The sequence below is a fragment of the Leucopleurus acutus genome, assembly GCF_964270905.1.
Source record: "Leucopleurus acutus genome assembly, chromosome: X".
NCBI classification, from domain to species: Eukaryota; Metazoa; Chordata; class Mammalia; order Artiodactyla; family Delphinidae; genus Leucopleurus; species Leucopleurus acutus.
Genome location: NC_139148.1, coordinates 89,622,848 through 89,650,469, shown reverse-complemented (window position 1 = coordinate 89,650,469; position 27,622 = coordinate 89,622,848). Strand labels below are relative to the sequence as shown.

The following is a 27,622-nucleotide window of genomic DNA, read 5'->3' as shown; positions in this document are numbered from 1 at the left end:
ATTTAGGCCTATGAAACCATGATCATAATCAAAATAGCAAACACTTCCATCATCTCCCCAAATCTCTTTCATCCCATGTGTAATCTCTCCCTCCTTACACCCCCAACCCCACTCAACCTCTGAGCTGTTTTTTGTCACTATAGTTTTCATTTTATAGTATTTTAAAATATAAAATGAATCATAGAGCACATGCTTTTTTATTTTTGTCTGGCTTCATTCTTTAAACATAACGATTTTACATGAAATAATAGCATATTCCTTTCTATTGGTGAGTGGTATTACATGGTACGGTGAATGCTTATCCATTCATCTGTTAATGGACATTTAGGTACGTTCCAATTTTTGGCTATTACAAATAAAGCTGATATGAATATGCACGTACAAATTTTCGTGTAGACATATGTTTTAATTTTCTTGGGTAAATACCTAGGAATGGAATGGCTATGTTGTATGGAAATTGTAAGTTTCATTTTTAAGAAACTGCCAAACTGTTTTTCCAAGGAGGTTTCACCATTTTACATTTCTATCAGTAGAGTATTGGAGTTCTAATTTCTCCTCATTCTCAGCAATACTTAGTATGGTCACGATATTTTTGTCAATATTTAAAAATTTTAACCATTCTAAAGAGTGTGTAGTACTATCTTGTGGTTTTCCTTTTCATTTCTCTGGTGAATAATGATACACAGCATATTTTGACAATGTTTTAATTGAATTTTTTGTTTTCCTTTGCTGAGTTTTAAGAGTTCTTTAAATATTCAAGATATAAGTATTTTATAAGATGTGCAATCTGCAAATATTTTCTCCCAGCATGATTTACCTTTTCACTCTCTTAACAGTGTCTTTCACAGAGCAAAAGTTTTCATTTTGATAATGTCCAATTTATCATTTTTTTTTCTTTTATGGGTGTCATACTTGTAAATATTTTCTTTTGGTGTCATACCTGAAAACTCATTGCCAAAACCAAGATCACACAGATATTCTCCTATATTTTCTTCCAGATTCTTATGCTTTACATTTACATTTTATGATTTACATTGTGTTGTACATGTATATTTAACACATTTAGGTATATTTCAATGAAAATTTAACATTTAAGTATATTATACTTTGAGTTAATTTTTCTATAAGTTGTGAGGTATGTTTTGAAGTCCATTTTTTTTAGTTATGCATGTCTAGTTATTTTGGTTTCATTTCTTCTTTTCCAATATATGTTTCTTGGAACTTTGTTCATAGACAATAATGTCATCCACAAATATGGAAAATTTTCTTTACAATTTGTAAGTCTTTTATTTCTTTTTCTTGCCTTGTTGCACCAGATAAGACTTCCATTATGATGTTGAATAAGAGTGCTGAGAGTCGATATTCTTGCCTTGTTCCCAGTTTTGAGAGAAAATATTCGGTCCTTCACCATTTAATATGTTAGCTGAAGGTTTTTTGTAGAAGCCTTTTATCAGGTTGTGGACGTTGACTTCTATTCATAGTTTGCTAAGAGTTTTCATCATTAATAGATATCGCATTTTGTCAAAAGACTTCTTTGCATCTATGGCTATGCTCATGTGTTTTTTCTTCTTTGGGTTCTTAATGTGATGGATTGCATTGCTTGATTTTCAAATATTGAATTAGCCTTTCATTCTCGGGATAAACCCCACTTGGTTGCAGTAGATTGTTCTTTCTATGTATTGAAAAATTTAATCTGGTAATATGTGGGATATTGGTTTTAGTTTTCTTTATTTGTACTATATTTCTCTGCTTTGGTATCAGAGTAATGTTGACATTGCAAAATGAGTTGGAATGTATTTCTTAGTTTTGTATTAGTTTTCAAAACTATACAAACTAATACAAAAATGTATTAGTTTTCAATTACTGTCATAAGAAATTACCACAGACTTAGAGCCTTAAACAATACAAATATATTATCTTATGATTATCTAGGTCATAAGTCTCACCTGCCAAAAATCAAGATGTCAGCAGAGCTGTATTCCTTTCTGGAGGCTCTAGGGGAACATCTGTTTCTTTTCTCACAAAGACTGTTGGCAGAATTTAGTTCCTTGTGGTTGTAGGACTGAGATCCCTGTTTTCTTACTGTCAGCTAAAGGTCATTCCCAGCTTCCAGAAGTCACCCACATATTTTGGCTCATGACCCTCTTTCTCCATCTTCAAAGCCAGCAATGGCTGGTAAAGTGCTTATTACATTTTGAATTTCTCCTCCTCCTTCTATCTCATCTCTCTGACCTAGATTGGAAATGTTCTCTGCATTTAAGGATTAGATTGGGCTCACATGGATAATCCAGGACAATCTCTTCATCTCAAGGTCCAAACCCTTAATCAAATCAGCAAAGTCCATTTTGCCATGTAACAAAACATGTTCATAGGTTCCAGGGATTAGGGTGTGGATATTTGTAGGATCATAATTCTGCCTACCACATATTCTATTTTCTGGAAGAGAGTGTGTACAATTGGTGCTTTTTCTTCTTTAAATGTTTGGTAGAATTTGCCAGTGTAACTATCTGGGCCTAGAGTTTTCTTTCTGGATGGTTTTAAACTATGAACTTGATTTTTTTAATAGTTGTAGGGCCATTGAATTTATCTGTTTTATCTAGGGTGCTGCTTAAATTAGACAATATCTATTGATTGATTTGTGTTCAAATTAACTGTCTCCTTCCTCTGTCATCTCCATACTTCCATTGAATCCATCATGTCAGTTTTAAAATTTAGTTATTGCATTTTGCAGTTCTAAAACTTACATTAAGTTCTTTTTTATATTTATTTCTTTGCTGATAATTTCATTTTTAATTAGTTTTTCAAGAGTGATGGCTCTTTTGAGCATTTTTATAATAGTTGCTTTAAAGGCTAGCAAATATTTACAGACAGCATCTGTCATCCCATCATTGGTGTCTGTTGACTGTCTTTCCCCATGCTTTTTGAGATTTTCATGGTTTCTTATATGCTGAGTAATTTTGGTTCGTATATGGGACATTGAATATCATATTACTAGATTTTGGGTCTTGTTTAAATCTATCAGTTTGATGGCACTTTGGATTCTGGTTCTTTCCCAATACATCTGCCATTTAATGTTTCCTTTACAGAGAACTCAAATAGCTGCACCACACATTCTGTCTGGTTTTTCACAACTGTGTTCAGTGCTACAGAAAGTTAGAATGTGCCTATTCTATCTTACTTGGAACCAGAACAGCACTGTTTAAATCTTTATGTTTACTTTTAATTTTTTAACTTGAAGAAAAATCACAAACTTAGAGAAAAATTGCAAAAACAGTACAGAGAATTTTTTTCCCTGAATTATTTGAGAGTAATGCCAGCCTGATGCCCCGTTAATCTTATGGTATGCAGAATTTGAAGAGGGCCCCTATGTCTTTTACCTCCTACCATTATGTTACATATATGGCAAAAGCGAGATTATTCAGGTGGGGCTAATTTAATCACACAAGCCCTTCAAAAGGAGAAACTTTTATATGACTGTTGGCAGAAGGGAAGTGAGAGAAATTGGAAGCATGATAAAGCTTGGATGCATCACCATTGCTGGTCTGAAGATGACAGGGGTCAAGTGCAAGGACAGAAAGAAACCTCTAGGAGCTGACAGCAACCCCCTGTCAAAAGCAAGCAAGGAGATGGGGACATCAGTCCTATCACTGCAAAAAAATTGAATTCTGCAAACAACCTGAATGAGCTTTGAAGGGGCTTCTTCCCCTGATCCTCCAGATAAGAGCCCAGGACAGCCAACACCTTGATTTCAGCCTCGTGAGACTCTAAGCAGAGAACTAGTCAAGCCCTCCCAGACTATTGACCTACAGAACTGTGAGCTAATAAAAGGCATTGTTTTAATCTGCAAAATTCATGGTAATATATTACACAGCAGTAGAAAATGAACATAACCCCAAGCATCTTTAGTGCACATTTTCCACAAACACAGACATTTTCCAGCATAACCACAATACAATTATCAAAATCAGAAATTAACATTGATATATTACTACCATCTAAACTCAGACCCCAGTGGATTTTTAGCAGTTATTCTAACAATAGCAAAAGGATCCAGTTCAGAATCACTGGTTGCATTTAGTTGTCATGTCTATTATCCTTCAGTATAAAGTATGCCCTCAAGTCATGACTTTCATGACGTTATAGTTTAGTTATTTTTTACATTGCCCCTAAATTTGGGTTTGCCTGATATTTCTTCTTGAGTGGATTCAGGTTATGTATGCATCTTTGGCAGGAATGTCACAGAAATGTTGCTGTAGTATTTTCTTTCTATCTTATCAGGTTTGTGAGGAGCCTCTTCAGACTGACCTCTGTGTCCTTTTGGTATGCCTCCCCCCATCATTTTTTGAGCACTTTTTTTTCTGGCACAGCAAAATGTTCCAGGCCCATTGTGTTCTTTACCTGCCCCATCCATGTAATCAGACATTTCTCCAAGGAATTCTTGTTCCTTTTATTGAATAATGGTATTTAGAAGACAAGATATGGATACTAGGTGTGCTTATTGCTATTGGGGTGCTGGGCTCCTAGGCTCTCTGGGAGAAAGAATTAGAGTGAATTAGAATTAGAGTGGAAAGAATTAGACAATATTTGTATGTGTATACATACAAACACAGACATAGGTACTCACACATATATATCAATACATTCACACATTTACATCTATAGTGGGGCATACCTCAATTTGCTGCGATTTGAAGACACTACTTATTTTACAAACTGAAGGTTTGAAGCAAACATGCATCAAGCAAGTCTACTGGCACTATTTTTCTAACATTTGCTCACTTCATGTCTCTGTCACATTTTAGTAATTCTTGCAATATTTCAAACGTTTGCATTATTATTATATTTGTTATAGTGATCTGTGATCAGTAACCTTTGCTGTTACTACTATGACGCAATGAAGACTCAAATGATGGTTTACATTTTTTTAGCAATAAAGTATTTTTAAATTAAGGTAGGTACTTTTTTTTAGACATAATGCTATTGCACACTTAACAGACTACAGTACAGTGTAAACATAACTTTTTTTTTTTTTTGGCAGTACGCGGGCCTCTCACTGTTGTGGCCTCTCCCATTGCGGAGCACAGGCTCCGGACGCGCAGGCTCAGCGGCCATGGCTCACGGGCCTAGCCCCTCCGCGGCATGTGGGATCTTCCCGGACCGGGGCACGAACCCGTGTCCCCTGCATTGGCAGGCGGACTCTCAACCACTGCGCCACCAAGGAAGCCCTAAACATAACTTTTATATGCACTGGAAAACCAGTGTGACTCACTTTATGCAATATTCCCTTTATTGTGGTGGTCTGGAACCGAGCCAAAAATATCTCCAAGGTATGCCTGTATTCCTTTAATTATGTGTATCATAATGTATTGAGCCAATCCTCTACTCATGGGTATTTGTGTTGTTTTCAAATTTCAATATTATCATTATTGTTCTAATTGACATCTGTATACAAACCCCACTCCATAAAGGTTGTGCTTATATATTACTCCCACCCACAGCATATAATAGTTCTATTTACTGACACCCAAGCAAGCACAGAATCTTATCAACCTTTTTAATCTTTTCTGATTTGATTAGACAAAAGAAGGATTTCTTTTGTTTTCGTTTGTAATTTTTCTGTTGTTAGTTGAGTTTCCATTTGTTTATTGGCCCTTTATGCTTCCCTTACTGTGAATTTCCCATTCATATCCTGAGTCCGTTTTGCTATTGAGTTGTTAGAGCCACTCAAATATGATTAACTCCAAATCTATAATACATGTTGTAAATATTGCATTGCATTGCATTGTTTATATGTATTTTAACATGCTTTATGATGTTATTTTGTTTTAAGGCATTTATAATATTCTTTATGGAATTTTCTGATTACAGTAATAATACATGCTTATAGGAGAAAAAGAAAAGGAAAAGAAAATTTGAACATGCTAATAGGAAAAACATTCAAAGACTAGAGTATGGTAATAACTTTTCTAATATCCTAAAGTTAAAAACATTAAATTGGCCCAGAGGACACAGCAAGACATAGTTGTTAAGAACCGTGACTTTAGATATAGGCAAATTGGGTTCAGTTCTTACTTTGCACAATTCACTTAACTCCTTTGTCCCTCAGGTGTCCTGTTCGTAAAAAGTAATTCTAATGTAATTCAAATAGTTATTGTTAAGATTAATTTATTTCATTAATTTATTCAACAAATGTATTGAGTACCTACCAATTACTATTTTAGGTCAGTAGTTCTTAAAGTGTAATGGCCAGACCAGCAGCATCACCTAGGAACTTGTTAAAATTGCAAATTCTCATGCCCTGCTCCATACTGAATCAGAACTCTGGGGGTAGGCCTCAACCATCTGTGTTTAAAAGTCTGCCAGGTGATTATGATGTGCTCTAAGGTTTGAGAACCACTCCTCTAGGCATCAGGGTTATAATGGAGCCCAAGACAGACAGAAGAAACAGATTGAAGGTTACAAGTATGAAGCACTTGTCTCATAAGTACTCAGTCAGGACAGCCCTGAGAACCAATAAAATGACATTATGTACTATCTTTTCACTATGCTTTTCTAAGCAGGAATTTTCCAAGCACATTTGTTGGTCCACCAAACAGCATGAACTTCTGGAAAGGGAGATGGAGGTTGCAGTACTCCACTATTGCACTAGTTGTAATAGTTGTGGTGAAATTATGGTAAACATTCAACCCAATAAAAAGAACAAGAACAAAAGCCAAATATCAAAGGAAAGGGCCTTTTAAAAATTGATCCCAAGGTAGGTAGGAGTGGTACATTCCTGCCTTGATGGGGTGTTTAATATGTGTAAGATATCTAGATAGTAAGGTACCTTAGTAGGCACTTAGGAGACCAAGATGACAAAAGATATCTTTGTTTTAACTGGGCACAATATATGGGAAATAATGATACTTAACACAGTACTTAGCCTTATAGATTGATTTGTGGGATATAGATTGTGTGAGAGTAAGGAGTGTAATGTTCCAGCTTGAACTTAGTGGGCCTCTATAAAATTAACAAGTTCAGATAAGCCTCCTGACCTGGAAGAGTGGCCTTAATAGGAGAAAATATAATGATTTGAACTTAATGAAACAGTCAGGCAGACAGAGTTATGCATGTCAGAGTGGCAAAGCAGGAGCAATCCTCACAATAGTGTGGTGCCTGTTGCTCAAATTTAATTGCTTCCCCACCTCCCTAGCCCCCAATGCATTCATCATGGATAGGAGGTGCCTGTAAGTTAAAATAACTTTGTGTTTGTATGTATGATGCATCAGGGCCCAAGCAACAGTACCTATCTGGGTAAATATTAAAGTGGAGAGAAAAACATTTTTTGTATTTTTTGCATATCTGTATTTTCTCATTTTCCTGAGAACATGTTTTATTTGTGTCACAAAAATAATAAAATGTTTAAAAATAAAAAAGTGAAAATTATTAATATAACAAGTCTGTTGATGCACACACACACACACACACACTACTTTTCAGCCTCCTTTATTCACAGTACAATATATAATGACTTTTTTTCTGTGAAAATTGGAAAAAAATCCCCTACTAAAATGCAAACTTGCATATAGAATCACAAGACAAAATCCAATGAGATACTGCTAATAACAGGAACATCTAAAACTAGTACCATCTCAGTCTCCCAAGGCAATAGAAATAAAAATGAAAATAAACAAATGGGACCTATCAAACTACAAGCTTCTGCACAGCAAAAGAAACGAGAAACAAAATGAAAGGCAACCTACAGAATGGGAGAAAATATTTGCAAACGATGTGACTGACAAGAGCTTAATTTCCAAAGTATACAAAAGGCTCATACAACTTGACAACAAAAAAACAAACAACCCACTCAAAAAATGGGCAGAAGACCTAGAGAGACATTTCTCCAAAGAAGAAATACAGATGGCCAATAGGCACATGAAAAGATGCTCAATATTGCTAGTTATTAGAGAAATGCAAATCAAAACTACAAAGAGGTACCACCTCACGTGGGTCAGAAAGACCATCATTAAAAAGTCTACAAATAACAAATGCTGGAGAGGGTGTGGAGAAAAGGGAACCCTCTTACACTGTTGGTGGGAACGTAAGTTGGTGCAGCCACTGTGGAAAACAGTATGGAGGTTCCTCAGAAAACTAAAAATAGAATTACCATATGATCCAGCAATCCCATTCTTGGGCGTATATCCAGACAAAAGTATAATTCAAAAGGATACGTGCACCCCTATGCTCACAGCAGCACTATTCACAATAGCCAAGACATAGAAACAACCTAAATGTCCATCAACAGATGAGTGGATAAAGAGGATGTGGTACGTAAGTACAATGGAATACTACTCAGCCATAAAAAGGAATGAAATAGGGCTTCCCTGGTGGCGCAGCGTTTGAGAGTCTGCCTGCTGATGCAGGGGACACAGGTTCGTGCCCTGGTCCGGGAAGATCCCACATGCCGCGGAGCAGCTGGGCCCGTGAGCTATGGCCGCTGAGCCTGCGCGTCCGGAGCCTGTGCTCCACAACCGGAGAGGCCACAACAGTGAGAGTCCCGGGTACCGAAAAAAAAAAAAAAAAAAAAAAGGAATGAAAGAATGCCTTTAGCAGCAACATGGATGCAATGAGAGATTACCATACTAAGTGAAGTAAGTAAGAGAAATACCATATGATATCACTTATATGTGGAATCTAAAATATGACACAAATGAACCTATCTATGAAACAGAATCAGGGACAAAGAGAATAGACTGGTGGTTGCCAAGGGGGAAAGGGTGGAAGAAGGTAGCAGCAGGAGTTTGGGATTAGCAGATGCAAACTGGTATATATAGAATGGATAAACAACAAGGTCCTACTGTATAGCACAATGAACTATATTCAATATCCTGTGACAAACCATAATGGAAAAGAATATGAAAAGGAATGTATATATATATATGTATAACTGAGTCACTTTGCTGTACAGCAGTAATTAACACAACATTGTAATTCAACTATACTTCAATAAAAAATAAATTAAAAAAATAAAACCAGTACCATCAAAAGTTCAAAAGTAAGATGAGCACAGTTATAACTAGAGAATGCCACCAAAAATAAAAGTCAGGCTCTAATTATATAGGAAAAAAAAGAATTGAAGGCAAAAAGCAGTAAATCGGATATGGCTGCTTCCTGGACTGTCGTTGCTTCCAATGCATTACTCTAAATTTATTTCTTAATCTTTTTTGTCTCTTCCAGACACTTTTCTATTGTGTTGTTCATTCCATCATCCATCTACTTTCTTGAATCAAGTAAGGGGTGTAAATGTATCTCTCATCCTGTAATTCACTCCTCTGTTCTCTTCAGGTTCTTTCTTGCCTTTCTCCCATACCCAAAGGGCACCTCTAGATTCCCTCAGTCTCTTTCAACAATTTCCCCTTTAGTTCTTTCCATGAGTCTTCTTTTACTGACTGAGGGGCAAGTAGGAGCAGTGTGAAGTCCTAGTTACGTTCTGGCCTGGGCCATATCCACTCCTTCAGCCCACCAGCACCAGGGGCTCCAATCCAGGGCACTGTGTCATACCTACCTGCCCCAATCCCAAGCAGTTTCCTCCTCCTTTTTTCCTCTTGGACTGAGACACAGCTAATGGACATTTGGACCTGCAGACAGATGAGAGACAGTGTGGTATGGCAGTGCTTGGTGAACAGACCAGTACACTAGACAAGGGTCTCCTTTAAGACTGGCCTACACCATCTCTTCAAGTCTCAAATCTCCCGCTCCCCGCCCTGCCTCGCCTCCACCCCCAGCCATGAAATACCCACCTTATTGGAGTAGGGAATTCGTTTTAATGATTTCTTAGTCTTTGTTAATGCACTGTGCGCCCCTAGATAATCATTTGTTTTACCTCCTCCCTCTTAATTTCAAGGCTCATCTCCGTGTTTATCCACCGCTTCCTTGTAGACAGGCTGTAAAATCAAAGGATTATTTCCAAACTATTCCCAAGTCTCTGTGTTCCCTCCTTCCCTCCTGACCCTTCTTCTCCAGCCCTTCCTTCCATCCCAAGGCCCATCATTTTTGTTCCAAAAGGTTAAAGAGGTGTCGATGAAACAGGCCCAGACCGACTTCATTCTTTGCCTTCCTTCGCCTCCACGCACCCACTCATGCCACCATCAACGCAGAGTTCCTGGTCTAATTGCTCACACAGACCTGCTTTGTTCTGGGGAAGTGTGTTCATCCCCCTCCCTCTCTTGGCCAGATGCCAGCCTCACTCGATGGAAAAGGGGAGTGAGTACTGCAGAGAAAAAGACCTGAACTAGAGGGACTTACGCACACCTTGGCTCCTGGTCACAGGAGGTCCTCGCGTCATTACCGAGCTTGCCAACAGCCCCACCCCCCTCAACTGGCTCCGAGGACCCCCACCCACCTCTCAGCCGGCAGGCTGTGCATCAGGAACTCCCACCACACTCCTGCCACATACACACTCACAGAGACCGCGCCCCTCCTTACACCCATCTGTATGGGGAACCCCGACCGCGCACTGCCCTGTCATTCATTCTAGTCCTCACCAATCTGAGGAACTACAAGAGACATCACAGCCTGAGGTTGGAGTTTCCACTTCTCTGGTTTTTAATGAAGGTCTCCATCCACTTCCCATCCTTACTCCCACCAGGGCTTGGCCTTTTCTGCTTTTCTGTCCTCTGCCTCTCCTGCCACCTCCCTCCCTCCTCCTACCTTTCCCCCCAGCCACCAATGCCTACCAAGTAACTTGCTTTTGTCATGCAAGGTGGCAGGGATCTAAAGTGTGATTTTTACTAATTCTCAAGATTTTTCTGCATAGTTTCTTTTTGAAATCATAAATACAATAAAGCTATTTTTTATTTGGGAGGAGAAAATGTTTTTTGTTTTTTTTTTTTTTAAGATTGTTAACATTCCTCCAGCTCCAGGTTCAATTTTTTTTTTTTTGAAGATGTTGTGGGTAGGAGTTTACTAATGAATTAATTTATTTTTGCTGTGTTGCGTCTTCGTTTCTGCGCGAGGGCTTTCTCTAGTTGTGGCAAGCGGGGGCCACTCTTCATCGCGGTGTGCGGGCCTCTCACTATCGCGGCCTCTATTCTTGCGGAGCACAGGCTCCAGACGCGCAGGCTCAGTAGTTGTGGCTCACGGGCCTAGTTGCTCCGCGGCACGTGGGATCTTCCCGGACCAGGGCTCGAACCCGTGTCCCCTGCATTGGCAGGCCGACTCTCAACCACTGCGCCACCAGGGAAGCCCCAGGTTCAATTTTAACATTATTCTTTTCCCATTTCTTGGTCATTGGTTGTTTTAAGTTCTACTTTAGAAACTTTAGAAAGAATCAAGGGATTTGAAAAACAGTTTGAGTTTATGCTCTTCCAAAGAGGTAACTTATCATAACTTATCAACTTTGTAACCATAATTCACTTGCATGTAAATGATACCTGAAAATTTTAAGGGGATCAGGGAGGAGAGAGACCTTAACAGAGAATGTGGTGTTATTATCACAGTCATCAAGTAACTATTAAAGTAGAAAAAGATGTTTCTGCCATCTCATATCCTCAACAAACTGCATTTTTACCTGTTTGTTCCCAAATGTATATATGTATGCAACACGCACATACATGTACGGCAGTCCAGATGGATGCATTCTTTATTAACAGTGCAGGCCTTGGCATCAAGCCTCATATAGTCTCTTACATTGCTAAACTGAGCTGGACAAGCTAATACAACTCCTCTAAAAAATAACATTGAGTTTTGGTTCATCTCCACATTAAAACATTTATTAACTACACAATAATAGCTATAAATCATGCTTACACATGTGGCTCTCCAAAACTACCATCTATGAAGTATTTGCTATGTACCAGGTACATTAGTTGCCTATTTACCTCTAACCCTCACAAAAGTCCTTTGAGGTATAGTGTTATTGTCCGAATTTTACAGACAGGGAAACTTAGGTATATAGTTTTAAAAACTTGCCCAAGGTCACACAGCTCTTAAGTGTAGAGCTGAATTTGAATCCAGATCAGTTTGACACCACCACTTGTGGTCATAGCCAGTAAGCTATATTGTAAGCCCCCTGAAATATTGGTATACCTTACAGTTCTTTCTAGACCTTTTTCTCATTCTCAAAATGTTTATATTAGTTGCCTATTGCTACAGTATCAAATTACCACGAACTTAGAGGCTTAAAATGACAGAAATATATTCTCTTAAAGTTCTGGAGGTCAGAACTCCAAAGTTTGAGTTTTACAGGACTAAACTAAAGGTGTTGGCAGGACTGGTTCCTTCTGAGGGCTCCAGGGGAGAACCCATTGCTTTCCTCTTCCAGCTTTTAGTTGGCTGCCTGCTATCTTTGGCTTGTAGTTGCACTATTATACTTTCTGCTTCCATTATCACATTGCCTTTTCATCTTCTGAAGTCAGCTCTCCCTTTGCCTCCCTTCATAAGGACACTTGCAATTGCATTTTAGGGGCCACCTGAATAATCCAGGATAATCTCCCCATCTCAAGATCTTTAACTTAATCACATCGGCAAAGTCCCTTTTACCATATAAGGTAAAATTCACCTGTTCCAGGGATTTAAGACCTGGATATCTTTGAGGAACATTGTTCAGCTTACCACAATGTTCAAATAATCTTATGATGTTTACTTTCATATAAGCATTGACTCCTAAATCTGTGTCTCTAGCCTATATCTCTCTTTTGAGCTCCATATTATTTTATCTAACTTACTTTTGGACTTTTCCATCTAAATGTCCTACCCTGAGCAAAGTGTTTTCTCACTTCTTCTCTCTCCACACCCAAAATCTCTCTCTGGGGTCTATAGCTAAATTAATGGCACCAGGATTCAGCCAGTTCCCCACACCAGACTTTCTCCTAGTGTCCCCATGCAATCAGTCACCAACACCTGCTGCTTATCCTCCTTTAAACTACTGTAACAGCCTCCCTTCTGTTCTCCTTTCAACGAAAAATTAATCAGTCCCTCTAAGAAAGAAATGGAAAATTTTATTCGAACCAAATTGAGGATTATAACCCGGGAACAGCCTCTCAGAAAGCTCTGAGAACTGTTCCACCCATAAGAGGTCAAAGCGCGGTTATATGTTTTTGAGACAAAGGGCTGTACATGAAATGACATATTATTGACAGATCTAAGTGTACAAAGTGAGTAGTGGATCTTGGGTTGTCATGGCCCCTTACAAGATCAAGAAGGAATGTTATCTTTTAAAGAGTTGTCTTATTGGTGCTAGGAGAATGTTGCTCTTTATGGATGAGCAGGTATTTCTGCTGATGAGGAGGTTTGTTCAATGCATAATATAGATACACAATGCACAGTAGAGGGGAGAGAGGAGGCCAAAGGGCAGAGAAAATTTTTTATGTTTAAATTTTTCTTGTCTTACCATAAAATATGAATTTTATTTCACACTTCCTACCTGAAGAATTGCCCCATCCCGTAAAAGGATGATTCCTGAATTCCATACAGGAAGATGTCACATTTAATAATCCTTAAAACAGGCCTATGAAATCAGCATCTCTTTGGGAAATTCTCATTCTGCTTTTGCAGAATTCTCAAAGATAAGAAGAACCTGATGTGTAAAGAACATTTTCGTGTATTCTCATATCAACTTTTAGCTGTTACTGGAGATGAACGCCATTTGTGTAATGTTTAGAAGATGAGAGTAAAATGTGGCTCTTGGGGGGCAACTTTATGTCCTGAGAGACCACTATACTATAGCTCTGGTATATTTCTAGTCTGAATCCAGTTGCACTTTTAGCCCTTGTGTAAGTACGGAATACAGTACTCTTGCTTTGGATTCTTTTGCTCTACGCCCATCCTTGCTACATCTTCACACCCTGTTACTCCATTCCTAGCATTCTTATGTTTCCTTCCACTCACTTTCTGAACACTTACTCTGGGGTTCCAGACCACTGCTTTCCTCCTGCACTGGATGGTGACTGAATGGGACAGGGCCAACGTTGATCCCTGTGACTCTCTTTTTTTGATACTTTCACTGCTGGCAAAGCAGCTCACATAGTCTGTCCACATCAAGATCTGATACAGTACTATGGGTTTTTCTAATTAAACTACATTCTTCTTTTTGTCTTAATCCTAATGTTGCTCCTAGTCCACTTTAACTGGATACTTAAATGCTCTCAAGTCCCTAACTCTCTTCCTCCCACAGGAGTCTGATCATATTCATGGTGTGTAGATATTACTATTTTAACTCTCACAAAAAAGTTTTGGTGACATGTGGTGGTCTGTCCCAACAAGCTGGCCTATGGAACGATTTCTTACACTATTTGCAGAAGCAGAGTTCAGCCTGCTGTCCCTGTCTTTGTGTTCCTCTAAAGTTGTTTGCATAACCTATCACCTGTGGACAAAGAATGTTACCTGTCATTTCAGTAAACAAAGAATGTTGCCACCAGCAAGCCACGTGCAGCCACCCCCTAACAGTGCACCCTGAGGAGAATTCAGGATGGAAAAGAAAAACAAGATATAGGCCCTAGATAATTAAGATACATATCTAAGGAATAATTTCAATGAGCCCAGATTCGTGCATCTTCCCATACATAGGAAAGTAAAATCTTTAACTTGAAATGTCTGGTTTTATTTTGTCTTGTTTTGTTGTGATTAGCAGTAATCTCTCGTTCCACTACATGTTTTCTGGGGGAGGGTCAGCAAAAACTCCTATATATCCTGGCTCCTCCCTTGCCTCTTCAGAACGGTTCCTCATAGCTATCTGAGAGGCTGTCTCTTGGGCTATAGTCCTCAGTAAGGTCCCCGAATAAAACATAGCTCACAAAGTTTAGGTTGTTTTTCTTTAGTCGACATACCTCATGCTTGAAGATAACTAAATTTGTCAATCTTGATTCTAGATTCTCATTCCGCCACCTTTTCTCCTGGAGAACTGACCAGATATCTCTGTCTTTTCCCCAACCACCACCACCACCAACTTTTTATTTTGAAAAAATTCAAACTTACAAAATATTTCAAGAATAGTAGAGTGAATGCCCATATACTCATTCCCTTCATCTAGATTAGACTCACCAATTAATATTTTCCAATTGCTTTCTCTCTCTTGTTATGTATTTTTCTATCTTTTTTTCAATGCTGAACTATTTTAAGTTAATCACAGACCTTATAATACATCAGCATTTTGTATCCTAACAACAAGAACAGTCTCCTAAACAACCACAATACAATAATCACATTCAGGAAATTTAGCATCAATATAATACTATTATCCAAACTATAGTCCTTAGTCAAACATTATATTTAGTTGTCATGTCTTTTAATCTGTTTTAATCTAGAACTGTGCTCTAGTCTTCTTTCAAGGCATTGACATTTTGGTGAGAATGTAAGACAACTGAAATTGTCAAACATTGCTGATATGAGTACCAAATGGTACAGGAAATTTGGAAAACTCTTCAGCGATTTCATATAAAATCAAACAGTTGCTACTTCTACGCCCCAGCAATTTTACTGCTGAGTATTTACCCAAGAGAAATAAGAACATATATGCACCAGAAACTTGCACAAGAATGTTCATAGCAGCTGATACTGGAATGGAATATTTATAAATGAAATATTTCCTGCCATATCAGCAAACAAAGGGTGTCACAGTCATCAACGATTTCAGCCCTCCAACGTGAGCCAGTGAGCCCTGAGGAAACTCAGGATTTGAAAACACAGGATACTGGCCCCAGAGAGCTGAGGTGCATATCAAAGGAATGATTTCAGTGAGCCGTGACTCTTGCACCTTCCCATACACAGAAAAGCACTAAATTCCTTAACTTGAGATATCTGGTTTTCTTTACAAAACTTCTATGTAACCTGATACCCCGCCTTGCCTCCTCGGAGCAGTTTCTCAGTTACCTGAAACTGTCTCCCCAGCTGCAGTCCTCATTTTGCCCCAAATAAAACTTAACTCACAACTTTCACGTTGTGCATTCTTTTAAGTCAACACAGCTTATAATAGATTAAAAATGGAAACAACTCATATGTCCAGAACATCTGAATAGAAAAACAAATTGTTGTATATTCACGCTATGGAATACCACCCAGCAATGATTTTAAAAGAATCAACTGCCAATACACACAACTATAAGGATGAATCCTAAAAAACATTATATCGAGTAAAATGAGTGACGTGCTAGACACAAAAGAGTACATGCTGTAGGATTCCATTTATCTGAGATTCTACAACAGATAAAAATAATATAAATTGATAGAAATAAGCCGAGTGAGTACTTGTGGGGGGAGGGGGACTGGGAAGAGGACAGGAAACTTTGGAGTAGTGGAAATGTCCCATTTTACACTCAATAGTATACACTTAAGATCTGTGAATTTCACTGTATGCAAATTTTACCTCAATTTTTTAAAGTGTGTAAATCAGAATATAAGCATCATGAAGGCGGGAACTTTGTTTTGTTCACTGCTGAGTCTCAGGAACTAACGAAGGGCCAGGGCACTTAGCAAGAGCTCAATAAACATTGGGGAAAAAAGAAGCAGGCCTTGGAAATCATCTAAATCAATGGTATTCAAATGCATAATGGAGATTTTGACTCTCAACTTTAAATAGTATAGGTATGTCTTGCATTTGAAACTTGATATTATTGATCCACTTCTTACCTTACTAAGAATCCTTTTGATCACTTACAAAGGTTTTGAAATTAAAAAATGGTTATTACAGCAAAAGTTTCTCTGACTCTAACCCTTTACTTTTCCTGCTTTTTCATACGTTCTCCACTTTACATGGTGAGCCTCCAGGATTAAGGGATAAACTGGCTAAAAGTGATGAGTATGTGTCTATGTAGGGTTATGCCCATATTGTTGGATAATGTTTATCTTAGTCCAAGTGGTCAGTATCAGCAGGCAGTTGAAAACAGAGTCTCAGGAGAAAAGTCTGAGATGGATAAATTGATTTTGGCTGACACATAGTTGGCAACCAGTAAGTATTTGTTGAATGAATAAATAAATGAAATTAAATTTGTGAGTCTCTAGCAAATTCAACTGAGTGTATATCCTTCCAATATTTTGCTATACCTGTACATTTTTAAAGCAGAATTAGGAATCATTTTCATAATGTTCTTTGAAATTTTTGTTTATTGCTATTTTATTTTTGAAAAATAAGATCATTTAAATGGGAGAATATTTAGAAAGTAATTATGAAATGCCACCTTGTGACCAAAGACAGGAATCCAGCACAAATTTAGCTGACAAGGGAGAGTGGCAAGGAGGTAGCATAGAGAGGGGAAGCCTCTCAGCCAGGACCCACAGAGTTCTGACACTTATGCCAGGTTCTCCTCAGAAGTAAGAGGGAACAGAAAGCAAATGAGGAACTGCAAGATCCAACAGCCCCTATTTCAGCTAAAGAGAAAGGAGGAACAGAATTATACTATTTTCACCTTCACGACTTTTTTTTTCTAATTATAAAAACTGAACATGCTCATTGAAAATGTTAAAATTCGAAACAGAGAGAAAGATAAAGATGAAGTTATAAATTTCCTGTAATAACACCATCTAGAAATATTCACTTCAAATATTTTGATATTTATCCTTAACCTGTGCTTGTGTTTTGCAGCTGGCTTTTTCACAAAACAGTATGTAAGGAACAACTTTCCGTGTCAATGATATATTTCTAGATTATATTTTGTCATTCCTGACAGCAAGACTTTCCTCATGATTTCACATTTTCTGGCAACTAAATAAAATGGAAATGTGAAGGGAACTTTTTCTCATCCTACAATACAGAAATGGCACCAGAGTTCATATATGATGTAAATGTATATAGAATTCAATTATTTCTTTTATAATTCCAAATGAATGAAAGTTTTTCCATTTAGTTTATGTACTCTTTGTTTCTTTTAGGCAAGGGAGAAGGTTGGATGAAAAGAATGAGCACAGACTTTTGGGGTTCCTACTTGAGTATTATCTCAGCATTATCTGATGATAATGATGATGACAATGATAATGACAACACGGATGATAATGATGATCAAAGAGCTAACATTCTCTGAAAGCCATTATATGCCAGGAATTTCATAGTTTTCTGCATTATTTCCCACTACAGTCTTGTGGGTTATACTCATTTTACAGATGAATGAACCAATCTGGCCTCACACTTCTTATAAGCAGAGAATCCAATTCTAGCCAGTGTTTTCTGATTATACTGGGTCCACCCTTTCAGATGATGGATTTCCAAGGCTTCGCCAGTGATTGTTACAATCCTTCACAGTATGACACCTGTGCCCAACAGGAATCCATTGGTTATTCACTCAGTACTATCCCTTGATCATAATGGTGATGATGATGATAATTATGATGATAACAGCAATGATGGTAATGGAAAGGAAACTTTATTTTTGATCTAAGAGTTTTATGTCCGGACACCCCATGGGTCTCCAAGAAAAGATTTATGCAAGGTCACGTACTATAAGGGGAAGAGTCCAGATTGGAACTCAAGTTTATCTGACTCTAAGGTCATATACATAACCACTTTGCCTTCCTAAACCCAAGAATGTGAATTTCATCTTCACCTTATTGCCCAACCAGAAAAAGTGGTAATGATTTCTCAGATGACAGACCTAAAGAGCAAGTGTCACAATGGCATTGCTTCCTCCACCATCAATGCCTGCAAAAGCATCTTTGTACCAATTCATAACTTGACTGCCATGGCCCCCAAGTTGTGGGCTAGAATTACAGCGCATGGGGTTGTTCAAACAGGAGGCGACACCCCTTTCCTCCTGAGCTGTAGGGTCACATGTCTTTGCAAGCTTCCTCTACCTGGGCTCTCTCCTCTACCTCTGGGTCTGGACTGATGCAGACATCAGAAGCACTGCATCAGGCCCACACAGAACTAAAGTCACTACAGAACCACCCAAACAGGCCCAGACACAACAGAGGCCCTTCTGGAAGTCTGAGCAAGGTGGGTGGGAGAGGCATGACAGAGATCTTGTCTAAGATCTATCCCCGTTTTCACCCCAATTATTTTGGGAGCTATTTCACTGGACACTGAGAGAAGGGTCAGCCCTTCCTGCTTTAACTCCAAGTTACCTGATCAGATCCAGTTCAGGCAACTGCTTGGCCAAAGGCTATCAAAACCAACATCTTCAGTTAGTGAATTTTGAAGTCTTATCTTCTTCCCTTAAAAAGTTCCCATCCTTAGGTAGGCAAATTCCTAGGTATTTTATTCTTTTTGATGCGATGGTAAATGGGATTGTTTCTTTAATTTCTCTTTCTGATCTTTCATTGTTAGTGTATAGAAATGCAACAGATTTCTGTATATTAATTTTGTATCCTGCAACTTTACCAAATTCCTTGATGAGCTCTAGTAGTTTTCTGGTAGCATCTTTAGGATTTTCTATGTATAGTACCATGTCATCTGCAAACAGTGACAGTTTTACTTCTTTTCCAATTTGGATTATTTTTATTTCTTTTTCTTCTCTGATTGTGATGGCTAGGACTTCCAAAACTATGTTGAATAAGAGTGGTGAGAGTGGACATCTTTGTCTCATTCCTGATCTTAAAGGAAATGCTTTCAGCTTTTCACTGTTGAGTATGATATTAGCTGTAGGTTTTGTCATATATGGCCTTTATTATGTTGAGGTATGTATATATATGCAATGGAATATTACTCCTTTAAAAAGAATGAAATAGGGCTTCCCTGGTGGCGCAGTGTTTGAGAGTCCGCCTGCTGATGCAGGGGCCACGGGTTCGAGCCCCGGTCCGGGAAGATCCCACATGCCGCGCGGAGCGGCTAGACCCATAAGCCATGGCCGCTGAGCCTGCGCGTCCGGAGCCTGTGCTCCGCAACGGGAGAGGCCACAACAGTGAGAGGCCTGTGTACTGCAAAAAAAAAAAAAAAAAAAAAAAACCATTTGCAGCAATATGGATGGACAAGGAGATTATCATACTAAGTGAAGTCAGACAGAGAAAGACAAATATATGATATTGTTTAAATGCGGAATCTAAAAACAAAGGAATTTATTTACAAACCAGACTCACAGACTTAGAGAATGAACTTATGGTTACCAGGGGGAAGGGTGGGGGGAAGGGACAGATTGAGAATTTGGGATTGACATGTACACACGGCTGTATTTAAAATAAAATGCCTTTCCATAAAAAAAATAAAGCTTTTCAAACAGTGAAAACAAAAGTTCCCATCAAGCCCCCTTGTGAAAGAAAAAGGGGGTAAAGGAAGTCTAGTGCTCTGACCTGCAATGGGGACAGTCCTTGTCCTCCAGGTATGTATGTCCAGGACAGCCTGGCCTTCAGCCTAGAAGAGTCTGGTGCCTGCTGCAGGCTGGAGCACAGAAACCAAAGTCAGACCACCCTGGAGAGGGATGTGCCTTGGGGGAGCCCTTCCACATCCTGCCCCAGTTCCAAACCTCAGTGCCAGTGCACTGGATTCATCCCATCTTATAATGCTGGCAAGTGAGTTCCTGGACCTTCATCTCACTCCAGCCTGACCAGCATCCATCAGGCTGCCATAACTTTGGAGAATGGGCTGGTGACATGAACACTCCCCCCAAATGGCATCACACAGTGAAAAAATTTTTAAAAAGCCAAAGAGCACAGGGATGGCTCATTGTTTTCTGAGCTGATCACAGGAGAACTTTAATATATTTTATTCATATTGGAAGGAGTGAATGCATGGCCAAACATTTTCTTGATGGTGCTCCGTCAAGAAAAATGCATCTTATATAGCTCCCCCCCTTGATTTTTTATCTTGTCTTTGTTAAAATGAATCTTTAAAATTTTATATATAAACCTGTCAACCTTTTCCTTTAAAAGTTCATACTTAAAAAGATAAATGCTGTTATAGGCTTCTACTTCCTGAATTTCAATTAAAGTTCACCAGTATTTTCTTCTAATTATTTTACTTTCATATTTGCAATAATGGAAAGCATACTGTATATACCAGTTGTCCTCATGCTTCAGTGTATAGCATCATCACCTGGAGGAGTTTACCTGTTACTTCTACAGCCCACCTCCAGGCAGTAAGTCTTAGATGGGGCCCAGAAATCAGTATTTTAAAGATGCTCCCCAGGTGATACTGATGCAGGTGATTATGCAAGGCTTTGATAAAACATTTGGAGTACAATCCATTCCATGAACTGTTTCTTTCTGGAATTGCTTGTAATAATACTAGAAAAAAAAGACTTGTGTAAGATTATTGAGTCAATAGCAGAATTTGGACAAACCTACTGGCTCCTTAGCAATAATCAATCAAGAAGTCAATTAAATATTGAAACATGATGTGTTACAAGTAGGTGGCATATCAGGAGGAAAAGATAGTCTTTGATCTGTAAGGAAAATATAATTCCTAACATTTACATAGAAGCCATTCTATTTTAAGTGTATTTATGAAGTTTTTGCCTTTCCAAGTTTTTTTTTTTTTCACGTATCAACTGGGGATGGGATGGGGTGAAGGGAACTGTTCCCTTAGATCTGTTTCCTGTACTGCTTTGTGCAATTTATGCATATTCTGAGTCTTCTGAACCAGTAGGGCAGGCCTGACAGGAGCCTTCAGGGAGAAATCATCCCATAAGAGAAAGAAGACAAAACCTCAGTTCTTAGACTTCGAGCGCAACTCTGACTATAGCATGACATCTTTTGCTCAAATTTGAACCCTGGTCCAACCCTCAAAATGGACTCATCATGTCTGACTCCTATGGAGGAAGTGTCCTGTGGCTGAAAATGGAAGGGGCTGTTTTACTAAAAACTCTGCTAAACACTGTGGCCCAAGCAATCCTGGAACAGTCCCCACCTCTGTTAAGCATCACTATAAAGCAGAGAGAAGCTTTAGAAGACAGAGTGGGGATTCAACGCGCTGGGGACTCCAGGAAACTCAACGGGGCTTTGGCACTCAAGGACTCCACTGCACCACCAGCAGCAGGGCTAGCAGAGAGCAAAGGGCCCAGCAGAAAAGGCAGCAGTGCCCAGCAGGCCTGGCAGGACCCAGGGGAGCCAGGGGTGGGGCTCAACAGCAGAGGCCTGGCATGGAAGTCCCCACCTCCCTGCCTATTGGACTTGTTCCTGAGCGCAGGTTGAGTCATGCCAGGACCCTCCCTCCCTCAAAACTGATGTTCTGTAGTGGGTTGGGGTTCTGTATGCATAGGTGGGAACAAGAGCCCACCAAGCACAGCTCAGAGTCACCTCATTTCTTCCCCACAGCAGCCCTGTGAGGCAAATGTTTTCCCATGAAAAGACTGAGTCTTAAGCAAGTGTATCTGTAATAACTGCCAGTTTTATTCCTCTGGCTAAGAGATCCAGAAGTAATTTGAGGTTTACATTTTTTTTAATAGTTCTTTCATCAAGAATTAGGTCCCCCCATTGCCCTTATAAGCTGGTTGCAAATTATTTGATTGACTCTTAATTATAAAAAAAACTTTAATTCTTTTTGTATGTGTGACGTGTTCATTAAAAAATACATATAAGCAAAAAGAAAAAAACGCACACCACACAGAAATAAGCAGTTAAATTTTTGATATATGTATGTATACACACGCACGCACACACACACACACACAATTTGAGATTTTCTCCTACATATGTGAGCTGATACTAAATATGCTGTAACCTGTTATGTTTTACTTTACAATATGGAATGAACATATTTTCATGCATATGTGTGAAACTTCCCAATTGAAAAACAGACCTGGAGAATGTGTCAAAATACAAAATCCAGATGCTGGTAATAAGGACACTACGTACAACAAAACTCCACCACATGATTAAAAATAAAACAATAGTCAAAGATACATCAGAAAATGCTAACAGAAAGAAAGCAGGGGCCAGATTTTAACATCAGACCAAAAAAAAAAAAGAATTCAAGGCCTAAAGCACACAGGATAAGGACGGCTGCGTGAATGTCTTTGTTTCCAATGCATCATCACAAACTTATTTCTTACTCTTCTTATCTCTTCCCTAAGCCTTTCCAACTCATCTACTCCTCTTATCATTTCTTCTGGGTCCAAATGCCTAACCGGAGTGTCCTCTTTATATCCCCGACCAGGCTGAGTCAGCCCTCCTCTAAGGTTTCCTTCTGCTTCCTGGCTTTCACCTTCTTCAGACGGTTGAGGATTTCTTTCTGCCTCCTGTGGTACAGCTTCCATAGGGCGGTCTTCCTCAGCCTTTGGCATGTTCTGTGCTTTTCCTTCATTTTCTTCACAAGACTTTTGCATGTTGAGTATTTTTCTCTTATTTCCTTTTTGAATAAATTAACCCTGGAAAACAAGGAAACAAAACGACTAGATGCCAGGCAAATGGACCAGCAGTCAGAGCATGGGTTTCCATAGAGACTGGCCTCTTCACATTCAGGTCCCTAATTGTCAAAGTTTTCCAACTAGAGAAGACTAGATCCTCAGGCTCAGAACTCCCCTGGCCCCACCCCTTTCTCCCCCTCCCCTTTCTCCCCCTCCTGCTCCAGCTCCATCTTCTCGCTCCCGCTCCAGCCCACCATTTCCCAGCAGGCCCTGCTACAGGCCTCTCCTAGCACCGAAACGGGAGCAGCGCCGAAGCAATTAACCCCTCCCTTGCCTCAGGTCTCCCAACACTCCCGCCCTTTTGGGCTTTCCCAAGCCATTCCAACCTCCTGCCTCTCACCTGAGACCGGCTGGTCCAGTCTCTGGCCTCCCCTCCCCCTTCCACGTCTCTCCAGTCTCCTCCCCCCCCCGCCCCCGCCCCATTTCCGTTGCAGGCTCTGCACAGGCCTCCGGCGCTTCAACCGGATGGAGAGAGGCGGCAGCTACCCGGGATGGGCTTTGGTGTCGTCCGGACTCACACCCCACCCCCCACAGCCACCCCCAGGGACCTGAGGCAATTCCACCTTTACACTGACCTGCAGGGATCCAGGGGATTTTCCTCCCTCTTCCCTCACTCGATTTGGGTCGCTCCCAAAAGACCAAGAGTCCTGCAGACAGGAGTGCTTGGTGAGCAGGTCAGTACCTGAATCACGGGTCCCTTTCACGATTCTAGGCCTTGTTCGTCTAAAGTTTCCCCACGTCCTCATCCTCTCCCTCCTTTTAAGGCAACCCCGCCCTCCTTCCCCCGTGCCCACCGGTTCCCTGCAAGCAGGGAGTGGGAGACAAGTTATTTCCAAATTGTTTCTATGTCTCTGTCTCGGGACCCTCAATTGGCTGCCCTTCTCCCTCTCCACCCCCACCCACCCCCAAACAGCCCCAAATTTCCTGCACAAAAATGAGAGTTTGGCGGAACCGTAGTGTTGGGAAAGCGGTACCGGCAACGCTTGGTTTCTGCTCTCTGACTCCTAGGCCCCAGGGTCCCGAAGGCAGCGCCCACCTTTATACTGACCTCAAAGGATCCGGGGCACTTTTCTCCTCCAGCAATAGGGAGCTGCTACAGGGAAACAGGCCCTGGACTATAAGGACTTCTGCACACGTCGACTCCTGGTCACGTGAGCGTTGCGTCATCAATGAGCTCGAGTCTTCGGTTACCCCTCCCATTTAACACTGCAGCCCGCCCCCTGCGTTCCCTCCACTTGATACTGTCAATCTTTTTTCGTATTTGCCAATCAGAGACAACAATACTGGTATCTTCTCCCAGCAGTTTCTACTCGTTTTTCTCGGGTTTCCAGGGAGAATCAGCCTCTCGGGGTGAATCGACCATTTCTCCTTCTTCTTTGGGGAATCATCTCTCTCTCCTGCTTCCAATTTCACCTCCACGCCTCCCCCAAGGTCCTCCAGTCCACCATTTCCCTTGGAGTCCTGTCTGGCATTAAAATGGGGGAAGGTGGTAGATGGGGGCGGGAGGGCGGCTAGAAAGAATGTGGGAGTGAGGGTGTGGAATTCTTTTTTACTAGTTCTCTTGAATAGTTTTCTGCTTTGTGTAATGTTTTAAACAATCAGCATACTTTTTAAAAATGATTTTTAGGAAAGAGATTCCACATAAGCAATATTTGGCACAATATGGAGAACAAATTAGTTACATGAATTTTTAAGACTTTGGAAAAGTTTTCTAATGGCTGCAAATGAAATGACAGTTTTCACAACATATTGATCTGTTAGAAAAGGTTTTTAAAATCTTATTAAAGCAGCGCCTTTAAAAACTGACCCCAGGGCTTCCCTGGTGGCGCAGTGGTTGAGAGTCCGCCTGCCGATGCAGGGGACACGGGTTCGTGCCCCCGTCCGTTAGATCCCACGTGCCGCGGAGCGGCTGGGCCCGTGAGCCATGGCCGCTGAGCCTGCGTGTCCGGAGCCTGTGCTCCGCAACGGGAGAGGCCACAACAGTGAGAGGCCCGCGTACCACACACACAAAAAAAACCTGACCCCAAATTAATCTGTGGGAAGAGGCCCAGTTTTCCCTTGTGTAGCAATTTTATGTAAGTAATCCACTACTTTTTCTCTTTCTGGCTGAACTCAAGTTATCAAGTATTAGATGTCTGACCTTTTCATGAGGACTGCTGCATGGCTTCCGCTTGAGTTTTAAGTGGAGGCTTTAGGCACACTGCCTCTTCTCATGTCCTCTGTAGGATCCAGTGCCTTGCTAATCAGATGAGTCTATAAAGGAGTCAACTTTACTTTGGAACTCAAAAAAATGTGTTGGAAAATAACTCTCATACATCCTTGAAACACTCAGAAAGGAGAGAGTTCCCTCTATTTCACCATTTGGTGTGAGGCTTTTTAACAGGTGGAATTTTTGTTCATGCATGCCACTCTTGAGATATTCTGATATCGTTCACTTTGATCCATTAGAAAAGAGAACTATCAACATGCATAATTGTTATGATCAGAAAGCAGAGAGGACATCATTGCAGTAAAAATATTAGTTAAAAGAGGAAATTGATATCCCCGCAACCCAGAATCCACTGGTACTTGGAGGTATGTTGGTGCTGGGAATGGCAGTCTGGCCAGTGGAGCCAGCTGGAGAGTCAGGGGAAGGAGGCAGAGAGGGGTCTCTTATCTAGGATGGTCACAGTGGGATGCGGTAGCCAAAAACAGAGCCCACCACAGAGAAAGCAGGGTTGGAAAAAGTATTTTTGTTGTCTTAATGTTTTATCATTTATATTTAAGCATGAAGAATTTATTCCACAGTTGATGGATATATTTCCTATTATTCGAGGGAGAGTTTTTAATATAAATATAGCTACTGAATTATAAAGATGTAACCATTAAGTACCACAAAATATTTCCATCCTTTCAGATGTTATATTTAACAGGGGATAACTGATATTTTTAAAAAATTATTATCATATAGAGAAATGGACTTTTTTTTGGGGTGTACAGTTCTATGAAGTTTAAGAAATGTATAGATTTGTGGAACTACCACCACAATACAGGATACAGTTCAATCACCCCCAAAAAAACTTCCTCATGCCACCACTTTGCAGTCATACCTTACCCCCCTTTCCTGAACTCTTGGCAACCTCTGATCTATTCCCAACTCCTATCATTTGTCTTTTTCAGGATGTTACATAAATGAAATCTACAACATGTCACATTTAGAGACAGGCTTCCTTCACTCTGCATAATGCCCTGGAGATTCATCATTTAAGCTGTTTCATGCATTAATAGCTCATTCTTTTCTTTTTACTGAGTAGTATTCTGTTATATGGATGTTCCAGTTTATTTGTCCATGTACCCTCAGTAGGACATTTGTGTTGTTCTCAGTTTTGAGTAATAATGAAAAGAGTTGCTATAAACATTGCTTCAAACTGGACTACTAGGGTAACCTTTTCTCTGACCTATCTACCTTCAGGCCTCCCTCTCCGTCTTCAATTTCCTTTGCACATTACCATCAAATTAAACTTCACTCTTTCTTATTTTCAACTTGTCATTCTCCTGTTCAAAGGCCCTGGCTGGCAACTCCACTATCTGTGAATTAAATCCTACTTTCCTCATCCTGACATTCAGTGTTGATCAGAATTGAGCCACACTTGTCATCTACTTCTCTGCCCCATCCAAAAGGAACTCTCATACACTATGCCCAAGTATGCCTTCTTCTCTCTGTCTTTGCATGATATGTTCTTCCACCTGATTGCACTCCTCTTCCTCCTAGATCCTGGTCCTGCTCATTCTTAGGGACCTAACCTTCATCACCCAGCCTCTAAAGCCACCTCAGCTGGAAGTGATCTCTACCCCGCCCTGCCCCATCAATGCTGCAGGTAGGGTCTGCACCCCTCATATTGCTCTTAGCAAATGTTGCCTTTTACCTTTCCCCTTTCCTGTGTGTTTGTGTTTGTGTTGGGTGGGGGTTATCTAACCAGGCAGATGTTCAAATGTGGGTTGATGGAGAGTGGGGGTCAGGCTCCAGCTCTCATGCTGCTTGAGTGGCTCTTGTGATTTTAAACAGTGCATCTCCCAGAAATCTCAGAGATTCAGAAGGAGCTGTATGCCAGTTGGCTCACAGACGATCCTTCTTTCTGCTTGCACAAAAATTGGAGCAGAAGTTTCATTGTCCCCCTCCTCTGCTTATTCTACTTACAGATAGTCAGAACAACCCTAATACCATTTTTATGGAGCTACTGACAGAGGATATTGTCCTGTTTTCCTAAATAGTCATAAGAGAGAGATCAGTCAGCTCACTGGTTCACACCTTACCAAGAGCCAGATGGTACAGGCCTTTACCTTCATCCTCGTCCCTGAGCAATTTCAGTGCATCAATATAGCATTCAGCTGCCTTTGAAATC

The 27,622-nt window shown here is 40.1% G+C and overlaps 1 protein-coding gene across 2 annotated transcripts; it reads right to left on the bottom strand.

Moving 5' to 3' along the window:
- Nucleotides 1–22,352: 22,352 nt before the first annotated feature.
- TCEAL8 (transcription elongation factor A like 8) lies at nucleotides 22,353–24,391 on the bottom strand. Of its 2 annotated transcripts, XM_082865029.1 has the most exons (3): nucleotides 24,289–24,391; nucleotides 23,816–23,887; nucleotides 22,353–23,201 (listed from the first exon to the last, which is right to left on the bottom strand). In XM_082865029.1, the coding sequence occupies exon 3, from the start codon at nucleotides 23,157–23,159 to the stop codon at nucleotides 22,806–22,808; it is 354 nt and encodes a 117-aa protein (XP_082721155.1). In that variant the 5' UTR covers nucleotides 23,160–23,201; nucleotides 23,816–23,887; nucleotides 24,289–24,391; the 3' UTR covers nucleotides 22,353–22,805. The 2 variants fall into 2 exon arrangements, with proteins under 2 accessions (XP_082721155.1, XP_082721156.1); XM_082865030.1 differs by lacking the exon at nucleotides 23,816–23,887 and having other exon boundaries at nucleotides 24,289–24,378.
- Between the last annotated feature and the right edge of the window lie 3,231 nt (nucleotides 24,392–27,622).